Source organism: Perissodus microlepis, chromosome 20 (assembly GCF_051167445.1).
Source record: "Perissodus microlepis isolate ML-2025 ecotype Zambia chromosome 20, ASM5116744v1, whole genome shotgun sequence".
NCBI classification, from domain to species: domain Eukaryota; kingdom Metazoa; phylum Chordata; class Actinopteri; order Cichliformes; family Cichlidae; genus Perissodus; species Perissodus microlepis.
The window spans coordinates 35,522,916-35,542,403 of record NC_140480.1 but is presented as its reverse complement, the minus strand read 5'-3'; the positions used below and the strand labels follow the sequence as shown (position 1 = coordinate 35,542,403).

The 19,488-nt window shown below is 47.4% G+C and overlaps 2 protein-coding genes across 4 annotated transcripts in view; both read left to right on the top strand.

Moving 5' to 3' along the window:
• rps21 (ribosomal protein S21) lies at positions 1–3,950 on the top strand. 2 transcript variants are annotated; one of them, XM_084917808.1, is made up of 6 exons: positions 1–34; positions 552–624; positions 705–768; positions 2,754–2,825; positions 2,984–3,039; positions 3,894–3,950. In XM_084917808.1, the coding sequence occupies exons 2-6, from the start codon at positions 575–577 to the stop codon at positions 3,901–3,903; spliced, it is 252 nt and encodes an 83-aa protein (XP_084773934.1). In that variant the 5' UTR covers positions 1–34; positions 552–574; the 3' UTR covers positions 3,904–3,950. The 2 variants fall into 2 exon arrangements, with proteins under 2 accessions (XP_084773934.1, XP_084773935.1); XM_084917809.1 differs by lacking the exon at positions 3,894–3,950 and having other exon boundaries at positions 2,984–3,043.
• Positions 3,951–12,231: 8,281 nt separating this feature from the next.
• The window catches only part of lama5 (laminin, alpha 5), a 74,917-nt gene continuing 67,660 nt past the window's right edge, over positions 12,232–19,488 (top strand). For both annotated transcript variants that reach the window (XM_084916005.1, XM_084916004.1), the window contains exons 1-2: positions 12,232–12,705; positions 17,168–17,320. In XM_084916005.1, the coding sequence (XP_084772131.1) occupies positions 12,439–12,705; positions 17,168–17,320 (420 nt within the window). In that variant the 5' untranslated portion in view covers positions 12,232–12,438. The remainder of the gene's footprint in view (positions 12,706–17,167; positions 17,321–19,488) is intronic.

Here is a 19,488-nt window from a genome sequence, read left to right as displayed (position 1 = left end):
TCCTCCCTTTCCTTTTCGCCACTTAACTTGCACGGTACGTGTGTCTCGCGCTCTCCGAGTAAAAATGTCTGAAAATGTGTTTTATCGTCGGCTGGCTGTGATTTCTGAGCCGGGCTCGTGCTGTGGGTGTGTGTGTAGCGTGTGGGGGGCTCCCGGGCTCCACGTGTGCTGATGTTAGCGTTTGTGTCCCGCAAAGAGCCGCACGAGGCCGCAGTGTGGGCTCGGGTGTTTGGCTGTTAGCATCGCGGCGGCGCTATGTGTCTGTGTTAGCATCGCGGCGGCGCTGTGTGCCTGTGTTAGCATCGCGGCGGCGCTGTGTGCCTGTGTTAGCATCGCGGCGGCGCTATGTGTCTGTGTTAGCATCGCGGCGGCGCTGTGTGCCTGTGTTAGCATCGCGGCGGCGCTGTGTGCCTGTGTTAGCATCGCGGCGGCGCTGTGTGTCTGTGTTAGCATCGCGGCGGCGCTGTGTGCCTGTGTTAGCCTGTTAGCATCGCGGCGGCGCTGTGTGTGTGTTCAAAAGTGTGACGTGTTTGTGTGTTTCGTGTTTGCAGGTGACACCCGAACGAGCTCCAACATGCAGAACGACGCCGGTGAATTTGTGGACCTGTACGTCCCGCGGAAATGGTGAGAGCAGCGAGGAAGAACGTTAGAGAGACACGTGATGGCGAGCTGACGTTTAATGAAGTATGTGTGTGTGTTTGCAGCTCTGCCAGCAACAGGATCATCGGAGCCAAAGACCACGCTTCCATCCAGATCAACATCGCTGAGGTGAGAGCTGGTCCAGTGATGATGACGTTTGAGAACAGAGCGTGCCCTGTGTGGTTTGGGGTCGTCTTTCGGTGGCAGGCAGCAGGTTGATCCTGAGATAAGGGGAAACCCCGGGTTTGTGTTCCTCAAAGACAGACGGAGTAGAATAGCCTTTGTCATTGTACACGTACAACAAACTGTAGATGCTCCACACCAACTGTGTCGGAAGGGCGCTTCAACCAGGCTTCGGTCAGCTGCCTCCTGTGTGCCGCCTGGCAGCGTGCCGTGCCATGCCATGGCGCCTTTGATGCCGTGTGTGCTGCCTGTGGGAAACATGGGTAGAAAGAGCCATGTTTTTATGATTCTGTTACCCAGCTGTTTTCTGTTGCCATGGTGACTCCCGGAGCTGCATTTATGGTTTTCTGAAACTCGAGCCTGGTCTGAGCTCATCTCAGACTTTAGTCCGGTACCTGACCTGTAGCAGGGAAACGCTCAGCGTAACGTTAACGTTGCTCTGTTTGTGTTTCTGCTGGCACATTCATCCAATCAAATCTCTGCTCTTGTGGTCTGACCAGCTGAGAGGGCTGGAAGTCCAGTGAGCAGCTCATCACAGGGCTGTGATCCTTAAACATAGTAGCTGGTGTTTGGACCCAGTGGTCCTTGTGAGTGCTCCTCTGTAGATTTGGGACCCCTGAAAGTTTATTTTAAACCTGTTATTACTGACTTGGTTTTAATTTGGACAGTGATTATAAGTTGGACAACCAAGTCAGAGCAGTGGTGAAGTCCAGTTTTTATAATGTAAGGCGAGAGTGAAATCTTTTCTTTCTAGGCAGCACTTGTAATCATGCTTTTAGTGCTGCTCAGTGATCCATGCCTTTATTTCATCCTGTCTGCAGAGTGTAACTCAGTCAGTTGCTGCCGTCACGTCTGCAGCTGGCTCAAAATGCCGCTGCACGACTGATAACAGGTAAAAAGAGCATAATCCCGGTGCTGGCCTCACTGCACTGGCTGCCTGTGTCTTTTAGAGTTCATTTTAAAATTCTTATGTTTGTGTTTAAATACTTTCACAGTCTTGCCCCGCTTTAGCTCTCTGAGCGTCTTCATCTCCACACACTCTGTCGGTCTCTTATGTCAGCTGACCGGCTGCTCCTGGAGATCCAGAAGGAAGCTCAGAGGGGGCGGGGCCTTTTCTATAGCTCCTGAATTATGGACTAACCTGCCCTTGCACATTAGAGAGGCCGCTTCACTGTCCACTTTTAAAACGCATCTTAAAACCATTTTTATTCTTTGGCTTTTGACCTCAGTGAGACTTCGTTTCTCTTCTGATTAAATTAGTTATTAGCTAACTAATTAATTATTTTACATTTTTCTTTTACTTGGCTTTTATCTATACCTTATGTAATTTTATTATTTCGTTCCAATGTACAGTACTTTCTGTCGGCTGTGGTTGTTTTCAACTGCTTTCAAAATAAAGAAGATTTTAGCATGATGGCGGCATCAGGAAATGCAGGTGTGCACCGTTACCTCAAAGGGTCCAGATGCACCGCCCAGCTGGACGTGTTCCTGAGGTAGCATTTTTAAAATGAATGACATATAGCAACATACAGGTGTGTCACCTGATCAGCGGACACCTGCCCGCTCACGACTTGGTGTGTGTGAGCTGGGACTCTTCATGTTGGAAGTGCTGCAGGCAGCGAGAGGACGGCGCTCCATAATTCACGAGTATGTAAATAATGCGGCTCATTATCGTTGGATCTGCTCTGCGTGCCGTGCACACACATTTGCATGATGTGTGAACCGCAGAGGTACCAGAGGGAAGCTGGAAACTGATGTTCGCTCACAGAAAGTCGTTCCAGTTCCATGCTCCGGTGGACCGTTGTTCCCGTTCCACGCTCCAGTGGGATGTTCCAGTTTGGAGTTGTGTGGAACTGAAACGCTGATGTGATGCTCGGGCCGCTCGTGGTTAAAGTGACGGGTGTCTGAATGTTTCTTTTGTCTTGTTTCAGGTTGATAAGGTGACCGGACGCTTCAACGGTCAGTCCAAGACCTACGCCATCTGCGGCCCCATCCGCAGGATGGTAAGTGTGAGCAGAACATTAAACACGCCCTCAGTGTTCTAGGTGGAACCACTGAGAGCAGCCACAACAAACCCAGACATCTCAGATTCAGGGCTGAGACTCTGGGATTTTATTTTTTTTTTTTCTATAAATCTGAACAGACTGTTTGTGTGTTTCAGGGCGAGTCTGACGACTCCATCCTGAGGCTGGCGAAGAACGACGGCGTCGTGGCGAAGTAAGCAGCTCTCACGTTTGATCGTAAACTGTTAAAGTGAGGCTGGGGTGCAGTGGCGTCACAGCACGGCTTCGTTCAGCCAGTACGTCATCGGTGACCTCGATCACGAACCACGCGACGGCCGCGTCACTGTCACAGAACTGTATTTACGCACAATGATTTTCAGACACGGCGAGCTGATGGAGACAAACAGGATGCAGTGCTAACCAAAGATCACCAAAGAAAATAAATGAAATATCTGAGCGATGAGTCGTGCGAGTAAAACAACATCGCTGGAAGTGTTCTTTAAAAAGACGGAGCAGTAACACGTCAGGATTTATCAGGTTCAAACTCTAAAACTCTCAGAGGAAATAAAGTGACAGTAAGGGGTCATGACATCAGCACAGCATCGTAGCGTTTATAGCTCAGTGTCAGCTGGTGCAGGAGGACCGCCTCCTGTGATCGCAGTAATCTGAGCTCCAGCACCAACAGCTCGTTAAAACGCCGGTAACACCCGCCGGTCACATGAGAGGTTACAAACATCTAGAGGCGCCCGACACCAAAGCAGCGGCTCGCCTCGGCCGATGTGACGTCGCTTTTGTAGGAGCATGATGGCCTGGTGGCACTGAGGCTTAATCCACATTAAACCGCTTTAATTTCCCTGCATCATTAACCCTGAAAACACTGCGAGCGTTTGTGCGGACAGTCAGTAAACTTTAACTTCCTGTTTAAACATCAGGATTTAGAGCGCCACTGCCAAACATGTGGCGTCATCAGTTTTATTAATGTGAGACACTTTATTGTGAAAGTGTTTAAAGGAAGACAGGAAGTCTAAAGTGTGAGTCTAACAGCTGTTTCCTGTTTTTCTTTTGCAGGAACTTCTGAGTGTGTGCAGCTGGAGACAGTTTGGAAAATAAAATGAGAAAATAAAATCGTCTGCTGTCGTTTCTTCACGTTTGATGGGTCGCATACGGGTCTGAGCATGCTCAGTGTGTTGGCTGAAAATAGGGCTTCAGTTATTGTACCTGCATAAAAACCAGAGGCTGGTGCTCGTCAGCTAAACACAAACAGCTGAAGGACGTCAGCTGTGGGTTTGGGGGGGTCAAAGGTTACTACAAACTGTTTCTGTGGGGAGGAAAGGTCAGCGAGCTCCAGTGGGTCTGAGAGCCAAGAGGGAACTGATGCACCACGTTCTCAGGCATCAGCGAACGCCTCCAGAGGGCAGGGCCGCAAAGATTTAACCAAGATTGTCTCTTTCTCTGCCGAGCAGGCGCTTTCTTAAATCTCAGCATCATATTTGTCTGCAGCGATGGATCTGCATGTGTGTGTTTACCTTTAAAACTTCACTGATGTGTGTGCACAGCTGGAGTTTGTAGTAACCGTGACGGTCTGAGTGAGAGCAGGTATAATTTCCTCTCAGACTCATTGTTCAGGTAAATCCGAGCTTTGAGATTGTGCTAAGTGTGTTTGTCGTAGCAGCAGTTTACTGTGGCTCTAATGAGATTTCACAAATGATCAATGAAGCTGATAAATGATGTCATATTTTATCCCCTGAGAGGAAACCCAGAGGTTCAAGTCTGGTTCCTGTGATCAGTTATCAGAGTTCGATGTCAAAACTTCAAAGTGCATTCTGGGTAAACTTTCATGTTTGATAGGTGTCTGCTCAGGACAGGTGAGAGCAGATGAAAGGTCTCCTTTAACCTCCTAAGAACCGAACTCTTCCACAACATGCATTTTTAATTTCTCTTTGATATTTGGGCTGATTGGGGCCCGATGAATGTAAAAACAAAGAATTACCAGATTTTTTTTTAACCTTATTTTTGTTTTTAAGAAAAATAAGAGCCACAAATGAGGATATTAATTTAAAATTTTGATAGAACAATAGCAGTACAATGTCCTCGTAAGTGGATATCAGGCCCATGTAGAGCAAAATTGAGTATTTTGGTCTAAATAACCCAAAATGTGATGCCCACATATGTGGACGGCAGGTCCTAGGAGGTTAAATGTACAGTTAATACCAGGATCGTCCTCCTAACACTCATAAACCTGTGAAGAAACGTACAATGCTGCGGTTTGTAAATTCACCTTTTACCTTTGAAAAGCCCGAATCATCATGATGAACATAGGATGTCCCAGCAGGTCCTGAAGGGCACATGAAGTTCACCTGAGACTGGTCCAGGTGGCAAAAATCAATAAAAAGCAGGTGTTTCATAGAGGGGAGGAGCCACAGCCAGGGAAAAACAGTTTCCTATATCATCCAACAGGGGGCAGCACGAGATAAAAATACAAGCCTGCAAACAGGAAGAAAAACTATTAACTTTTCATTTAACAGCAGCACCTGGGCACAATGAAGGAAACACAGCGAGCTCCATCGACGTGAAGGTGTTAATTCTGCTGTGCAGGCTTTCTCTGGTCATGTGACTTTACGTTAGACTTGTAGTCAAGACCGCCTAAACCACGACAACACCAAGACCAGAGGGTATCGAGACCAAGTCGAGACGAGACAAAAAAGTCTTTAAGCTGCAGCCAGATGCTGCTTCGTTTACGGGTCTCAGGCATATTTATGTGTTCTTGCTCTCGCACAGCCCTCCTCACCGCCGTCTACTGTCTCTCACTGAGAGGACAGACGCACGCTCCACTTGACTGTCGCGTCCATCACGCTCTCTGTTTTTCACATGATGATATTATCCTATATCCTCGCATGTGATTGGCCACAGTATGGAGAGATTGGAGCATAGCTGAGCCACTGTGTGAGAGCTGAGCAGCCAAAGGAAATTAAGTGAGGAGCGGCTCTTCTGATTCACTACAAAGCGCTCTGTAAGCACGGCTCTTAGAGCTGACGCTTTTGCGCATGACACATTATTAACGTTACGTTGTGTGTTATGGATACTGTTGACTCCAGAGGCGGAGCCAGACATTTTATACACCCGGGGCTTAGCCCTAAAGGGTAGTGTTCATGTGGGATGGGGGTTAGAAATGACTGAAAGATTGTTAGGCTGTGTTTTGAGTTTTGTTCAAAAAAGAATGACTTCATATAGGGAAAAATATATACCACATATGCAGGACACCTTAAACTAGTTTTTTAATTAAGCAGCAAGGCAGAACAAAGTCGGGCTGCATCAAGACATGAGGACTAAACCCCAATTCAACCAGACCCAGAACTGATCCGGAATTAAAACAGGACTACAACAGTTCAAAATCAGGACTATTTAGAACTTAACCAAGACAGAACCAGAATCAGAACTAGATGATAGTAGCACTAAAAATCATCATAGACCTGCACTACACTCATTTTTTAATTCTACCAAAGTCCACTATTTAGATTCAGAAAAGTTTATATAATTATTTATCCTTGTTGTGCAAACAAGCCTGCAGAACTTAATAAATATAGAGTTTGAAAAGTAACAAACGGTATCTAAAAAGATACACTAGGCACTGGATACATGTTCTGATGAGTTTTGGCAAACAACCATGTGACTAACATGTGTGTCTCACCTGCTCTTGCTCCCTCTCTGTTCCTCTCTCAAATCAGACTAAATGTTTATTTTTTTAGATAAATATAAAAACATATTTGTTAACTTTCAGAGTAAAGAGAGAAACTGTCTGTATTTCTTAATTGTAAATGGCACCAAATTGTATTCAAACTGAGCCACACTTATGGAGCTCCACAATTCTCTTCCAGGTGTTTTGGTTGACATCTCTTGATTTTCCCATGTCACAGAAACAGGCTCTGTGTTTTGCCTTATATGCATCCACAGCTGTGCCACCAGTTTACTCACATGGACTCTACTAACCAATCAGAAGCTTCTTCAGCTCAGAATGGAATCGTCTGGAGTTTCTTATTAATTAACAATAAACTTAGTGTACATGTGCTCCTACATTTGATGAAAGTGATAAAAATAGAAGCTCTGTCTCTCTTTATTCTGACATTTAACTAATTCAAAAGATATTTCAATATTTATTTATCCAAAACAAAACAAGTTTACTCTAAATTGATGTTTAACAGTAAAAGAATGTTTTTATGTTTTCTCCCTAAAGTGTAAATATCTGGTTTCAGCTGTGAATATCCTGCTGTGTATTGAAATTCCTCTTGTTTTGCATAGAAATATACTGAACAACATACAAAGCATAATATATCAAATAACATTACCAGAGTTTTTTCTTTGTAAGAAGCCCCTTATGTCCATTCTTGTATATCAGTACATTACTGATTTATTTAGCCGTGGAGGGAAACAACTGAAAATATGAAATAAACACACATGTAAGCTGAGACTCTCTAAAGAAACAGCATTGTTGTTGTTCGGCTTTTCATTTCGCCATTTGTTGATTCACTCGAAGAGCGAGTAACGTAATATGGGTCAAGTGATCAGTTTGATATCAATCTTTTGTGATTCACCGTCATATTTACATTATTTGTACAGTACCAATGATTTGCTTTGGTACCTGGTCAAACTTAAACTCTCCTCTGTCTGCAGCAAACTGGCAGGCAGCAGCTTCTCCCCCCTCGCTCACATGCGTCAGTGCTGTGCTCAGTCGCCCAGTGCCTGAGCTCGGATCATACCAAAATTAGGGGGAATTTACAACTGTGCGTTATGTGCTTCGAGTATTGTGTGTAGTTTTTGTTTTATACAGTTGTCCGTCAGGCCTCTAACTATGAAACAAATTACACTCCGAAAGACCCCGGGCTTCTGAAAAGATGACCCGGGCCTAAGCCCAGTAAGACACCCCCCGCTCCGCTGATGGTTGACTCAAGACAAGATTGAGGGATCTGAGGTCAAGACAAGACCAAGACCACGTAAAAGTGGTCTCGAGACCAAGACCGGTTTTGAGACATCCAACTCTATTTTACGTCATCACGGTGTTCAGAGGTGGGTTTAGGTGTTCAGCTCTGGAGGTGCACCTCCTCTTCACCCAGACCTGAACAGTGCTCATCATCTGTTTGTGGGGCCGAAGAGCAAAAGAAGATGATGGTGATATTTAAAGATTCAGTTCTTCATCAGAGTCTGGATCCTCAAGCCTCTCTGCAGAGGTCAAAGGTCAAGGTTAAATGTGAAAAGCTGGGACTGAACTTCTCACATCAAACCAGAGTTTCATGTCTGTCTCAGTAGAAACTTGCTTGCTGAGGACGATCACACACAGTGAAACACAAAGAAGAGTGGAGAGAAGCTCCGTTACAGCATCCTTTAATGTTTGGGTGACCGTCTGCCCCAACCTGGCTGTAAGGACGACGTGAGCCAATGAAATGAGAGGTTAGAGAGGGAATGTGAGGTCAGAGAGGGGCGTCGTGCGGTTTCAGGGTCTGTAATGAGGCCGGTTTACAGCTCTGTTCCCACACTTTATTGTCCCTCAGGTGAGCCTCTGAGCAGGTGGCTAGCATCTCCTCCTCCTCTGGGGCTGCCAGGTATGTCTCCCCGAGGCCTTCAGGGTCACTCGCACTGCTCTGTGAATCTGAATGTTGTGAGTGTTCTCCGTGAAAATCAGATGTTTTATCCAAAAAGCAGAAATGATTTCCCAGATAAAAAACAGAACCATGAAGCTGAGCGGCTGGAGCTGCAGACAAAAATGAATAGATTGTTTGGTCAGCTGACCCAGTAACAGCTGTTTGACTTTCATGGACATATTTCCTTGTTACTGGAACACTGATGATAATAATAAGCTGATGCTAAGGCAGGGCTGGGCAATCTCAGTCCACGAGGGCCGGTGTCCCTGCAGGTTTTAGATGTGTCCTCGAACCATCACGGCTGATTTAAATGGCTAAATTAGCTCCTCAACATGTCCTGAAGTTCTCCAGAGGCCTGGTAACGAACTAATCATGTGATTCAGGTGTGTTGACCCAAGGTGAGATCTAAAACCTGCAGGACACCGGCCCTCGTGGACTGGGATTGCCCACCCCTGTGCTAAGGCCTCGTTATCAGAGGAGAAACCTTCTGCTGTGCTCGTCTGACTCTTTGCTGATTAAAGTTTTTTTTTTGAAAAAGCTGAAGCTGGGTCGTGTCTGAGTGTTTTTGGCGCCGAGCGAGTTGCAGCTTGCCAAACAACGTTCTGAACGTGAAGCAGGTACCTGAGACCCCTCCCCGCCGTGTCTCTGTCAGGGTTTTATTGCAGCTGCGACGGCTTCTCCCAGTCTCTCTTCCTACTTTCTCCTCGTGGCACTCCCTCACCTCCTCACCTCCTGCTCTTCCTCCCTTTTATCTGTCTTTCCATCATCTCTGTCTCTGTTCGGCTCATCTCTTTGTCTCTTTAGACTTCAAAGCAAAGGAGGAGCAGACGGGAGAGGAGAGCAGGGGTGGGCGGAGCCTGCTGTGTAAACTCACTGAAACATTTTGGTCACACAGATTTAATCCTGTTACAAAGAGCCTCCGACTGTCTGACCTGCTGTACAGGTGAACCCACCGTCACCCCCTCCCCCTGTGGGAGGCGTGTCCTCAGCACTCAGGAGGAGGAGGCCACCAGGAGTGTGTTTGAAGGCTTTTCTTGTAGGAAACAAAGAGGCGGACATGTCCATACCTGCTCACACACACGGCGCTGAGAGCAGGCCGCTCTGGCCCAAATGAACACAAATAAACACGTCTGGGCTTTGTTTGCATCGCAAATACGACACGGTAGCGTTCACTTCCCGTCTCTGTCCTCTCAAACCCTGCTGTGTCAAATCTAGATGAGCACAATGGTGACAGTAAACACATCACATGACATTTCTGTGACACCGGTGTTGTGCCAAAAACAGATTTCCAATGTTTCTGTGTATTTTTATGTGTAATATCTTTACGTATGTTGGTAAATAGACTTCGGTGAACAGGGTGACCCAGCTGCTGACAGGTCACCTGATAAATCTTCCTCCATCTGTTTCTCTTCTCAGTTTTCAGCGTTTTGTCGACCCGTCCCAACTTTTACAGACGTGTTGCCGCCATCAAAGTCAAACTTTATTGAAATGGTTCATTTTCTTCTTTAAATGTTTTCTGTGGTGTCAATAAATTTGGATTGATGAGAGTCGGAAATGATTTCATTCTGTTTTTATTTCACGCAGCGCTCTGCAGTGTTCCCCTGGGTATTGCTGTGAATCTCCCAGAAGCTCATTATTCGGAGGATGCGGACACCTCGTGGATGTCGGATGCGTCTCTGGGGCTGACCTCTGGATCAGAGCCTGAATGAAGCTCAGTTCGCTGCTCACTTCAAACTTTGTTCCTCGCTGCACACAGACCTCTTCATCTGTGTGTGTGTTTGGGGAGGCGGGGGTGAGTGGGTTCAATTGATGGAGCAGTTAGCAGTTTCCATGACAACATGTGACCTATCCCTCGCTCCTCCTTTGGTCTCTGTGGTAACCATGAAGTAGATTAGTTATAGAGTTCAGGGAGAAAGACAGGATTAGTGAGGTGAAACACCAAGGCCTCTTTCTTCTTCTTCTCTTCCTGTGTTTGGCTCGCTGTGAGTTTTTCACACTTTATTTCTCCCTCGTCTCTTGTTCGCGTTCCTTTCATTAAGAGTCCATTTCCTGCAGCAAACACCACGCAGGAAGTAACTCTTCATGGACCGATTTTTCTTCTCCTCACTTCCTGTCTAGTAATGAGCTCACGTGTTCAGACTGCTCTAAACACTCAGTTTATCACAGTTTTTCGCACTCCTGGCTCTGGATGATGTCGTGGACCGCAGCCCCACCCACCTGTTGTTTGTGAGTGTGTGTGTGTGTTGTCATAGTACTCATTTGTATGTTCTGCAGATTACAGAATAGCATAATGTGGGCGGGGCTACCTGATACTGACTTGTGGAGGTGTTGTGTTCCTGTGTGAGACCAAACAGCAGTGATGCTCAGTGTTTTCTTCCTGTGTTGCCTAAACTTCTCATGCCACAGTTTTGTTCTACATGTACAAGGACAATACACAGCTATTCTATTCTACTGTAGAACCTGTGCAACTTGAACCAAAGCTACCTGTTCAGTATGAACTGTGCCCGACTCACCTGAGCACCTTTTATCTGTGTGTTTGAGAGTGTGGGAAAAACTCTTTAATCTTCTAAAGTGGCTCCTGGAGCCACGTAATTACATGGCAGCCTCCATGAGAAACACACTCAGCTCTGCAGGTGTTTCCCATCAACCCTGTGGTTCCTCTGACGTCCAGCAGAGGCAGCAGTGAGTCATGTTAAAACTTTACAGCCTGATACACAAACTGTTGGGTCTCTGTGGATCATTTCCTCCATAATCACACCTGTACGGGGAGGGTGTTTGTGTAACACGCCTGGTTTAAGGTTTGTAATTTTAGGGCGTGGCCTCTGTGACTGACAGGTGGATGGTGACACAGATGGCTGTAGCTGCTAGGCTAAGCTGGACCTGTGGACCGTTTTTGTGCTGTTGGAGCCTTTTGGAGCATTTTTAATGACATCACGTGACCAATAATATGGCTGCTGTGAGGTCACTGCACTAACAGAGCGCTCATGTAGGCGGAGCTCCAGGTTTGATTAGCTGGTCTCTGTGGATGCCAACCACAGACTAGCCGAATGTCTGAGAGACGCTGCCCCAGCTCCCAGGAGGCAGAGAGCAAGGAGGGCGGATTATAACCACAGAAGAAGAATGACACAGCCACGACAGAAGCTTCAGAGGTCCACAAGCACAGCTGCCTGCAGCTTTGACCTTTAACTAGGCCAGTGAACGGCCGCTCGCTCCGTTTTCAATCTGCGAATGGAGTTTGATCGGCGCTCATAAACAGATGACAGCAACAGTTTTATTACCTGGGCAGGTAATTCCCTGGATCACGTGATGCAGCACACTGAGGAAAGACACTTTCTTCAAGTTCAAATTAAACTACTGCAAGTTAAAGTACACAGGTTAAAGTACTCCTCCTGCAGCTGCGGCTCCGTCTCTGAGGCCTGCGCAGGTGTCATTCTCCATCAGCTGTTTCGTGTGTTCTGGGTTGAGGTTGCACCTTTCAGTCTTACTAAATCACGTGTCTGTTTTTACACAACAATCAGTATTTTAATCAAAGACGTTTCATGTACACTCAGATCTGGACTCTGATTCGTGCTGCTAAAACCAGACCTCAGACATCAAACAGGTACATGGTTTATCTAACAAGAACTCATAAATTCGAGTCTTCAGCCACTAAAACCAGCTTCAGTTGGCCGCAGGCCTACGAGGAAGCTCTGCGCCCTCCTCCTCCTCTGGGGCCGGACCAGAGATGGGGGTAGGGGAGGGTGAGGAGAGAGAGAGGGAGGGGGAGGACTGAGTGTTCCTGCTGGAGCGACTCTCGGAGAGGACAGAAAGCTGTGCGCTCCGCTCCAGGACTCAGCGCCTCCTCTTCCTCTCTGCGGCTTTTTCACTTCACGCGCTCCGGTCCCGCAGAAGCTTTGACCCCCCCTCACAGCCTCGGTAACTTTCTAAGACTTCGCCACCCCGTCTCAAAGCTTGCTCCTGGAGTTTGTCGGGCAGGTGGGATGATGGTGAGCGGTCCTGCGCGGCTCTCGGAGCTGCTGTGGCCGCTTTTGGTGACCTGCTGCTGGCGCCTCGCCTCGGCCCAGGAGCTGCCCACCAACGGGGTGAACGGATACAGCCTCCACCCGCCCTACTTTAACCTGGCGGAGGGCACGAAGATCACCGCCACGGCGACCTGCGGGGAGGACGACACCGGCAGGAGCGTCCAGGACCTGTACTGCAAGCTGGTCGGGGGCCCGGTGTCCGGAGACCCGAGCCAGACCATCCAGGTGAGTCGCTGTGAGGTGTAGATCTGAAGCAGGTGCTCGTGGCGTCACTCTGAGTAGTTGCAGCACGCAGTGTGTGCGTATGTGTAACTATAAGGTATCGGCTTATGACTGAGTTTATAAGCATCAGTGAGCGTAAGAGGGGAGAACCGTCCCGTGTAAGCGTGAGCAGCAGTCCCAGACTTCACCCGAGCTCATGTTTACTCTTTGTCTGTGTCAGCGGGGCTTTGCATGACTCACAGTTTAAAATAATCCTTCTTTATCTAAAACTGAGTCTGGTGGCAGCCCCTCACCCATCCTCTCAAGTTAGCTGCTTTAGCTCCTCCCCTTTACGGCCCCTCCACATTGAAGCAAAAACCTTCTTTTAGCTGGTTTATCTTGTAATGCAAAAATAGATTCAGTAATAAACTGAGGACCTTTCACACTGACACATCAATCTCAGACCAGCGGGTTCTGTAAGTTTAGCAGTGCGAAAATAATCAAATCCTGCAGTTTGTTCATGAATTACAGCGATTAGAGCAGCTGTAGGTGTTACAGGTTGTGGTATCGCAAGAAATTAGTTGGTTATATAAATATATGAGTATGCATAATAGTTATTATTCATAGATACCTACATCCTAAGTTCCTGTTATTCATCTGAAAGAAACAGAATGAGTGTGTCGTTACAATGGTAACGCCAGCAGAGGCAGTAGTGGTTCTGTGTTACATTAATGTAAGGAAGTGGAAGAAGAGTGTGTCCTGTAGGAGGCAGTAAGAAAATGGATACTCATGTTCTGTACATGCACTGAAAAGAAGGTTCAGTAAACCAGTTGCAACGATTCTTCATTGTAAGTCTCAGTTATTGTATTTTTATTTTTTGAAGATGCAACACAGGTACTGCACTGCAGTGGTTTGTATCATATCTATCTAATAGACTCCAGTTTGTGCATGTAAATGGAGAGTCCTCTTCACACACTGAGGTTAATTATGGAGTTCCACAGGGTTCAGTGCTAGGACCAATTCTGTTTACTTTATACATGCTTCCCTTAGGCAGCATCATTAGAAGACATAGCATACATTTACAGTGCTATGCAGATGACACCCAGCTCTATCTGTCCATGAAGCCAGATAACACACACCAATGAGTTAAACTGCAGGAATGTCTCAAAGACATAAAGACCTGGATGGCCGCTAACTTTCTGCTTCTTAATTCAGATCAAACTGAGGTTATTGTACTCGGCCCTCCTCAGAAGGGGTTGTCTGATGGTTGGGGTCTGCCTCCATCATTGTAGGGTCTTTACCTTACAGTAGAAAGCACCTTAAGGAACTGAGGTGATTCATCCAGGACTTCATGGTCCATATTTCCAGTTGTTTTATTTTCAGATGTGTGACGTGTGAAGTTCTCATGGAAACACAAAAGCAGAATTCTGAACCTGGATTTTCATGTTTCTAAAGAATAAACTTCCATAAAACCTGAAGTACAGAAATGAAGTAGCTGAGCTGTGGACGTCTCTCTGTAACCTGGTTCTTCTTCCTCGCTGAAGAGCAGAGGAGGTCGGCGGCGTGCACAAAGCTGCTGCCAGCTCGTTATTTCACGCTCGGCTTCGTTGGCTCTGTTTCGCCTCTGATTTAAGGAAGCAGAGAGCTGTGTGTGTGCGTGTGTGTGTGTGTGTGAGTGTGTGAGTGTGCGTGTGTGTGAGTGTGTGTGCGTGTGTGCGCGTGTGTGCGCGCGTGTGTGCGTGTGCGTGAGTGTGTGTGCGTGTGTGCGTGTGTGTGAGTTTTTCATCAGTGCAAAGGCTCATGAACAGCATCAGCAGGTTAACCATTACAGCAGCTCTGCGGGTGATAACCTGCACACTCACTGCCCTCTCTCTCCCACCTGTCCCTGCATTCCTCACAGTGACTGACCCGTGTCGTCCAATCAGAGCAGGCTCGCCCGCCATCTTACCGCGAGATTATCGAGTTTGGGGGGGAAAAATAAAAATCAGCTCACGTTGAGTTTGCAGAAGTCAGGGGTGATGGCTGTTAGGCTCAGACTGAAGTTCACAGAGATCAGAGGTGGAGATAAAGGTGGAGGATGAGGAGAAAGAATGAAAGCAGCAGAGCAGAGAAACCTGCAGCCTGAGGCGACTTCACATTCCTCCGAGGGGGGGCGGGGGGCACAGGAAGACCTCGTTTTACAGTTTACTGCCTGAATTCAGCTGCTGTTTGTCCTCCTCCACACTGAGCGCAGCCCCAGTACTTATGCAGCTCGTCCTGATCCTCGGACACTGCTGCAGGAACTACGTTCCCCAAAAATGTGGTCGAGGGCTGCTGGCCTGAGAGGGCGGGGCCTCTAAGCCAGGTCGCTCCACTGTCTCACACACACACAATGTGTCCTGACAGCACGATGTGGGAGTGTTTTTATTCATTAAAAGTGCAGGAGGTGTACAAGGCGGCGAGCACGCTCTAGTGAGCAGAGACGGAGACACAGCAGCGCTCAGGCAGAGACGTGTGAGGGGAGAAGTTTAGTGTTCAGGAAGAAAAGATGCTTAAACCTTATTTTGGGCCAAAGGGTCGGCAGGAGAGTGACTCCATGCAGGTTTTCAGTTAGACAATGCGTGTTGGCAAAAAACAGATCACATCATTGTACTCAGCTGAAGTTTCATGATTGATCCACAGCCCTCTGTGTCGCATCAGCAGCTGCTGGTTTTCTGGCTTCTGATGGCAAATAAAGCCACGAGGCAGAGGCCGGCGTGTGAGCAGATCTGAGACCTGCAGCAGAGCGTGCTGTTGACCGAAAGCTAACGGCGCTCTGGTGTCACAGCTCAGCTCTAACAGCTCATCAAACAGTGGGGGATGGTTTGAGCCACAGAGACGTGACCTCTGACCTCAGGGACCTGCTGTGATAACGGCCCCTGACCTGGGTTTTTGTTCAGGTCGGCACTTGTTGAGTTTATGCTAATGCTTACTTTGGGCCAAACGGCCGAGCGGACCACCAGGACAGAAACGGGGACTCGAAGTGGGTGTCACGTCTGCAGCGGGCGTGTGCACTGTGGAGCTACCTGCAGCCGCCCCCACCTAAACCCACCACCGTGATGTATTAACCTTACATTATGCATGCTTGGTCGTTGCTCCGGCTAACGGTGTGGTGGAAAGGCCCAAAATAATCCAGCAGGCAAAGCGTTTAGAACACGAGTTAATGCGCAAAAGCTCACAGAAACAGGAAATATGAATGAAAAGGAAAAACAGAATCACGGTTAGGGCTGCCACGATTAGTCGACTATCAGAATCGACGACTGATTTAATAGTCGACGCGTCGTTTGAAGCTTTGTAAGATCCCAAAAGACGCAGGAATAAGTAGTAGGATTTAAGAGTGTAATAACGGACTGAAACAGAAGATGGCAGCACTGCATGTACAAGGATGCCAGCTGCCGTTAAACCCCGAAGAAGAAGAAGAAGCTGTGTCCAAATTCAGGAACCGCATCCTCCTGAAACCGCATTTGTAGGCCGATTACGTTACAGCCACACGACGAAGACGGTCCAAATTCGAAGACCCCCAGATTTGAAGGATGGGTCGGGTGTATACTTCGAGGCCCAACCTATCCCAGAATTCATAGCGCGGCCCAGCTCAGTTTCCAACAATGGTGGCAGCTAGTTAGTTTTAATATTACTCTTATTATTCTTTCTGGGTCACAAAATAAACGTTTAACATATTTTCAGGCGAGAATGCAGCTGTGTAAACCTCAAATATCTGCTCAGTTTATCAAGACACCACATATTTTCAAAAGCGCTCCGACGTTTTCGGAGAGTCTGTTACCCACTAGCTCGATAGGTAGCCGGGGGCAAGGCTCACTAGAGCCGTGAGAACACCGGACTCCCGGCAAATCGTTTTCAAACCCACCGCCGTCTTTCGCTACTCAGGTTAAACATATATAAGTCACTTAGAGAACTTAAAAATGTTATTGTTTGGCTTTTTTCAGTATTTTATTTGTTCCTGAGTAAATCGGTTTGGCTGAGATCAAAGTTATAGTTTTTACACAGCTGAATAAACGTCCAGCAGACAGCTGATTATCAGAAGTGTGAGATGCTCGAGAGTTTACTCCGGTGTCCTGTTATATTTTAGATAGCAAGGAGTTTATTAAACTTCACCGAAACAATCTGCAGATTTCATTAAAATGTAATAAACTGTCATCTTGTCTTTATGTTTACTTAGCACCTGAAACACTTCAAGCTGTAAGCTAATGATAGTTATATAAGAGCAGATGCTGCTGGTGCAATAAGCTGTACGTTTTACATCCAATGGATGATGATCTGATTAGTCGACTATCAAAATAATCGTTTGTGGCAGCCCTATGTCACGGTGCTGTTCTGGAGCAGCCGTGACCCCGCCATGAGGAACGCTGCTGTCCTGTCATCAGCCGAAGAGGCGCTTTGAGACGCATCATGGGCAGATGTTCCCCGAACAGCTGGTGTAACAGGATGATTGATTTCTGTTTCTTCTCAGGGGCAGTACTGCGACATCTGCAGCCAGGGCCACAGCGACCGCGCCCATCCCATCACCAACGCCATCGACGGGACGGAGCGATGGTGGCAGAGCCCGCCGCTGTCCCGCAGCACTGAGTTCAACGAGGTGAACGTCACGCTGGACCTCGGACAGGTAGGTCTGCTCCCTGTGTCGGCTGCTCTCCTCCTTCTTCTTCTGTGGTGCCGAACGTTTCCAGAGCTCTGTCCTTCTGTCCTCAGGAGAGCTGGAACGTTTCAGTTCCCGTGGGAATTTTGAGTAGCGTGTGGGGTTAGGATGGATCGGATTGTGAGATTATTCCAAAGTGGTTTTTAAAAGTCTGTCTGAGCTTGTTGGAGCGATGCAGGAATGAAATATTTGATCTGTACCGTTTCAACATCTCCGACGATCATTTGAAATGATCTGAATGAACGACAGAAAGAGAAGGACAGAGGGAGGCGGCGGCGCCCGATATCGATGTGGAGGGTTTGTAGAAGTCACCTTCTACCTGCAAACATTAATCGTCCTCACACAGGAAGGTTTTGTGACTTCGCTGCCATCTTGGCTCAGTGTGAACTAAACCCTGAGGATGGCGCTCTAAAATGAGCTGAGGAGCGTCATCGTGCTAACGTTTTATTAGACATTTGAACATAAGACAACAAAAGGAGGGCCAAACAAAAAGAAAGGAGGGGACTGACATACACAAGGTCACAACTCAGATTCATGTTATTACCACACGGCTCCGGAGTAATTTCCATTTCTGCCATTGTTCAGACTGAGGACAGCCTCAAGTCGCTCCTGCCTCGCTGCTTTAATTCAAACAAAGTGAATTGTGGGTAGTTGTGTTCAGTGTTATTAGCAAAGCTGAAGTCCACATCAAAGATGATTAAAGGTGTGATTAAATCCACACTCCTGTAGAGCTGTAAACAAATGAACTTCATCGTTTCGGCTTCTGTTCAGTTTAAATATTTTACCGACTGATGTCTGAAAAAGGTCATAAAAACATAAAAACTGTGATTCTGATGTTTCGGTGCTGCGCAGCCTGTTTGTGCTGATTTTCCTTCCTTCATTGTTTTTATGTCTCAGCGTGTTTTTGCATGTGACACGTCTGTTAATGACAAACGTACGAACAAACCACTGAAACCTGCAGCTCTTATGTTTAGTCGGGAGGTGATTCTGGCCGCGGATCGGCGGTGTTTGCTGGGAGAGCGGAGGGGGAGGGACTTCAGGTTCTACTTTTGTCCTGAAAGAACGTAGGTGGGCGCTGTGTGTGTGTGTGTGTGTGTGTGTGTGTGTGTGTGTGTGTGTGTGTGTGTGTGTGTGTGTGTGTGTGTGTGTGTGTGTGTGTGTGTGTGTGTGTGTGTGTGTGTGTGCCCATCTAACCCCCCACCTGAATAAAGGGGAGAGGAATGTGAGGCAGCCTGTCTGAACCCGCAGAGCTGCCGCTCCTCTGTGTGTGTGTGTGTGTGTGTGTGTGTGTGTGTGTGTGTGTGTTCAGTGAAATGGTGAAATCCTGATCTCGAGCTCCATGCAGGCAGAAATGTATACGGTCACATCTTCTCCCAGACTCCTGTTATCTCTGCTTCCCCATCTTTTGTATTCTGCTCTTCCTCCTCGTTGACACCCTCCTCTTCCTCCTTATCTCTCCCTCTAAAAGAGAAACCAGACTCTGGCGGTCCTACCAGGGCTGCCAGACATCTATTGCAGACCGTCGTCTACATGTTGTAGCTGTCACGGTGATGCTGCTATAGAAACGGGTAGAAAGAGCCCGACTGCTCATCAGTTTGTTAGCTGCTGGAGTTCAGGCTCTGGCTGCTGGACTGGAGTCTGCACAGCTTTAACATCACTCTGGCTTCTTGGCTAGCTTAGTGTTAGCATGCTGTCTGTACAGATGTTAGCAGTGTAATACAGATGTTTGTGTCCTGGATGCAGTTTGCACTTCACCGTTACACTCTTGTCCTTTTGTTCAATAAAAATAAAAGTAATGTCCACATCTGCACTGTTTGAAAACTGTATCACTGTACACGCCAACATTTTCCTCCTGGCACTGGGCCTACAATCAGCTGACTGAAACAACGTGGATGTTTGTAGCTCTCTGTCGTAAGACGGGGACGTTTTCGTCACTCCACCGGGCGGTTGGGTGGGCCGGCGGCGGGGACCCCGACTTTGTGAACACCATAACTTGAGAACAGCAATGGAGGAGTTTGAAGTCGATACCATAGGTGCACGTACTGAAAATCTCGGGTGGATTTGAATGTCAGTGAGCTTGACCTCATGACCTTAGCTCATGTTTAAGTCGAGTTTCCTGAAAATGTGGTCCCTCA

Coding starts and splice junctions, on each gene's coding strand:
- rps21 (XM_084917808.1), top strand. CDS start 575: ATGCAGAACGACGCCGGTGAATTTGTGGACCTGTACGTCCCGCGGAAA. Junction 625..704: donor CTGTACGTCCCGCGGAAATG/GTGAGAGCAGCG, acceptor GTGTGTTTGCAG/CTCTGCCAGCAACAGGATCA. Junction 2,826..2,983: donor GCGGCCCCATCCGCAGGATG/GTAAGTGTGAGC, acceptor TGTGTGTTTCAG/GGCGAGTCTGACGACTCCAT.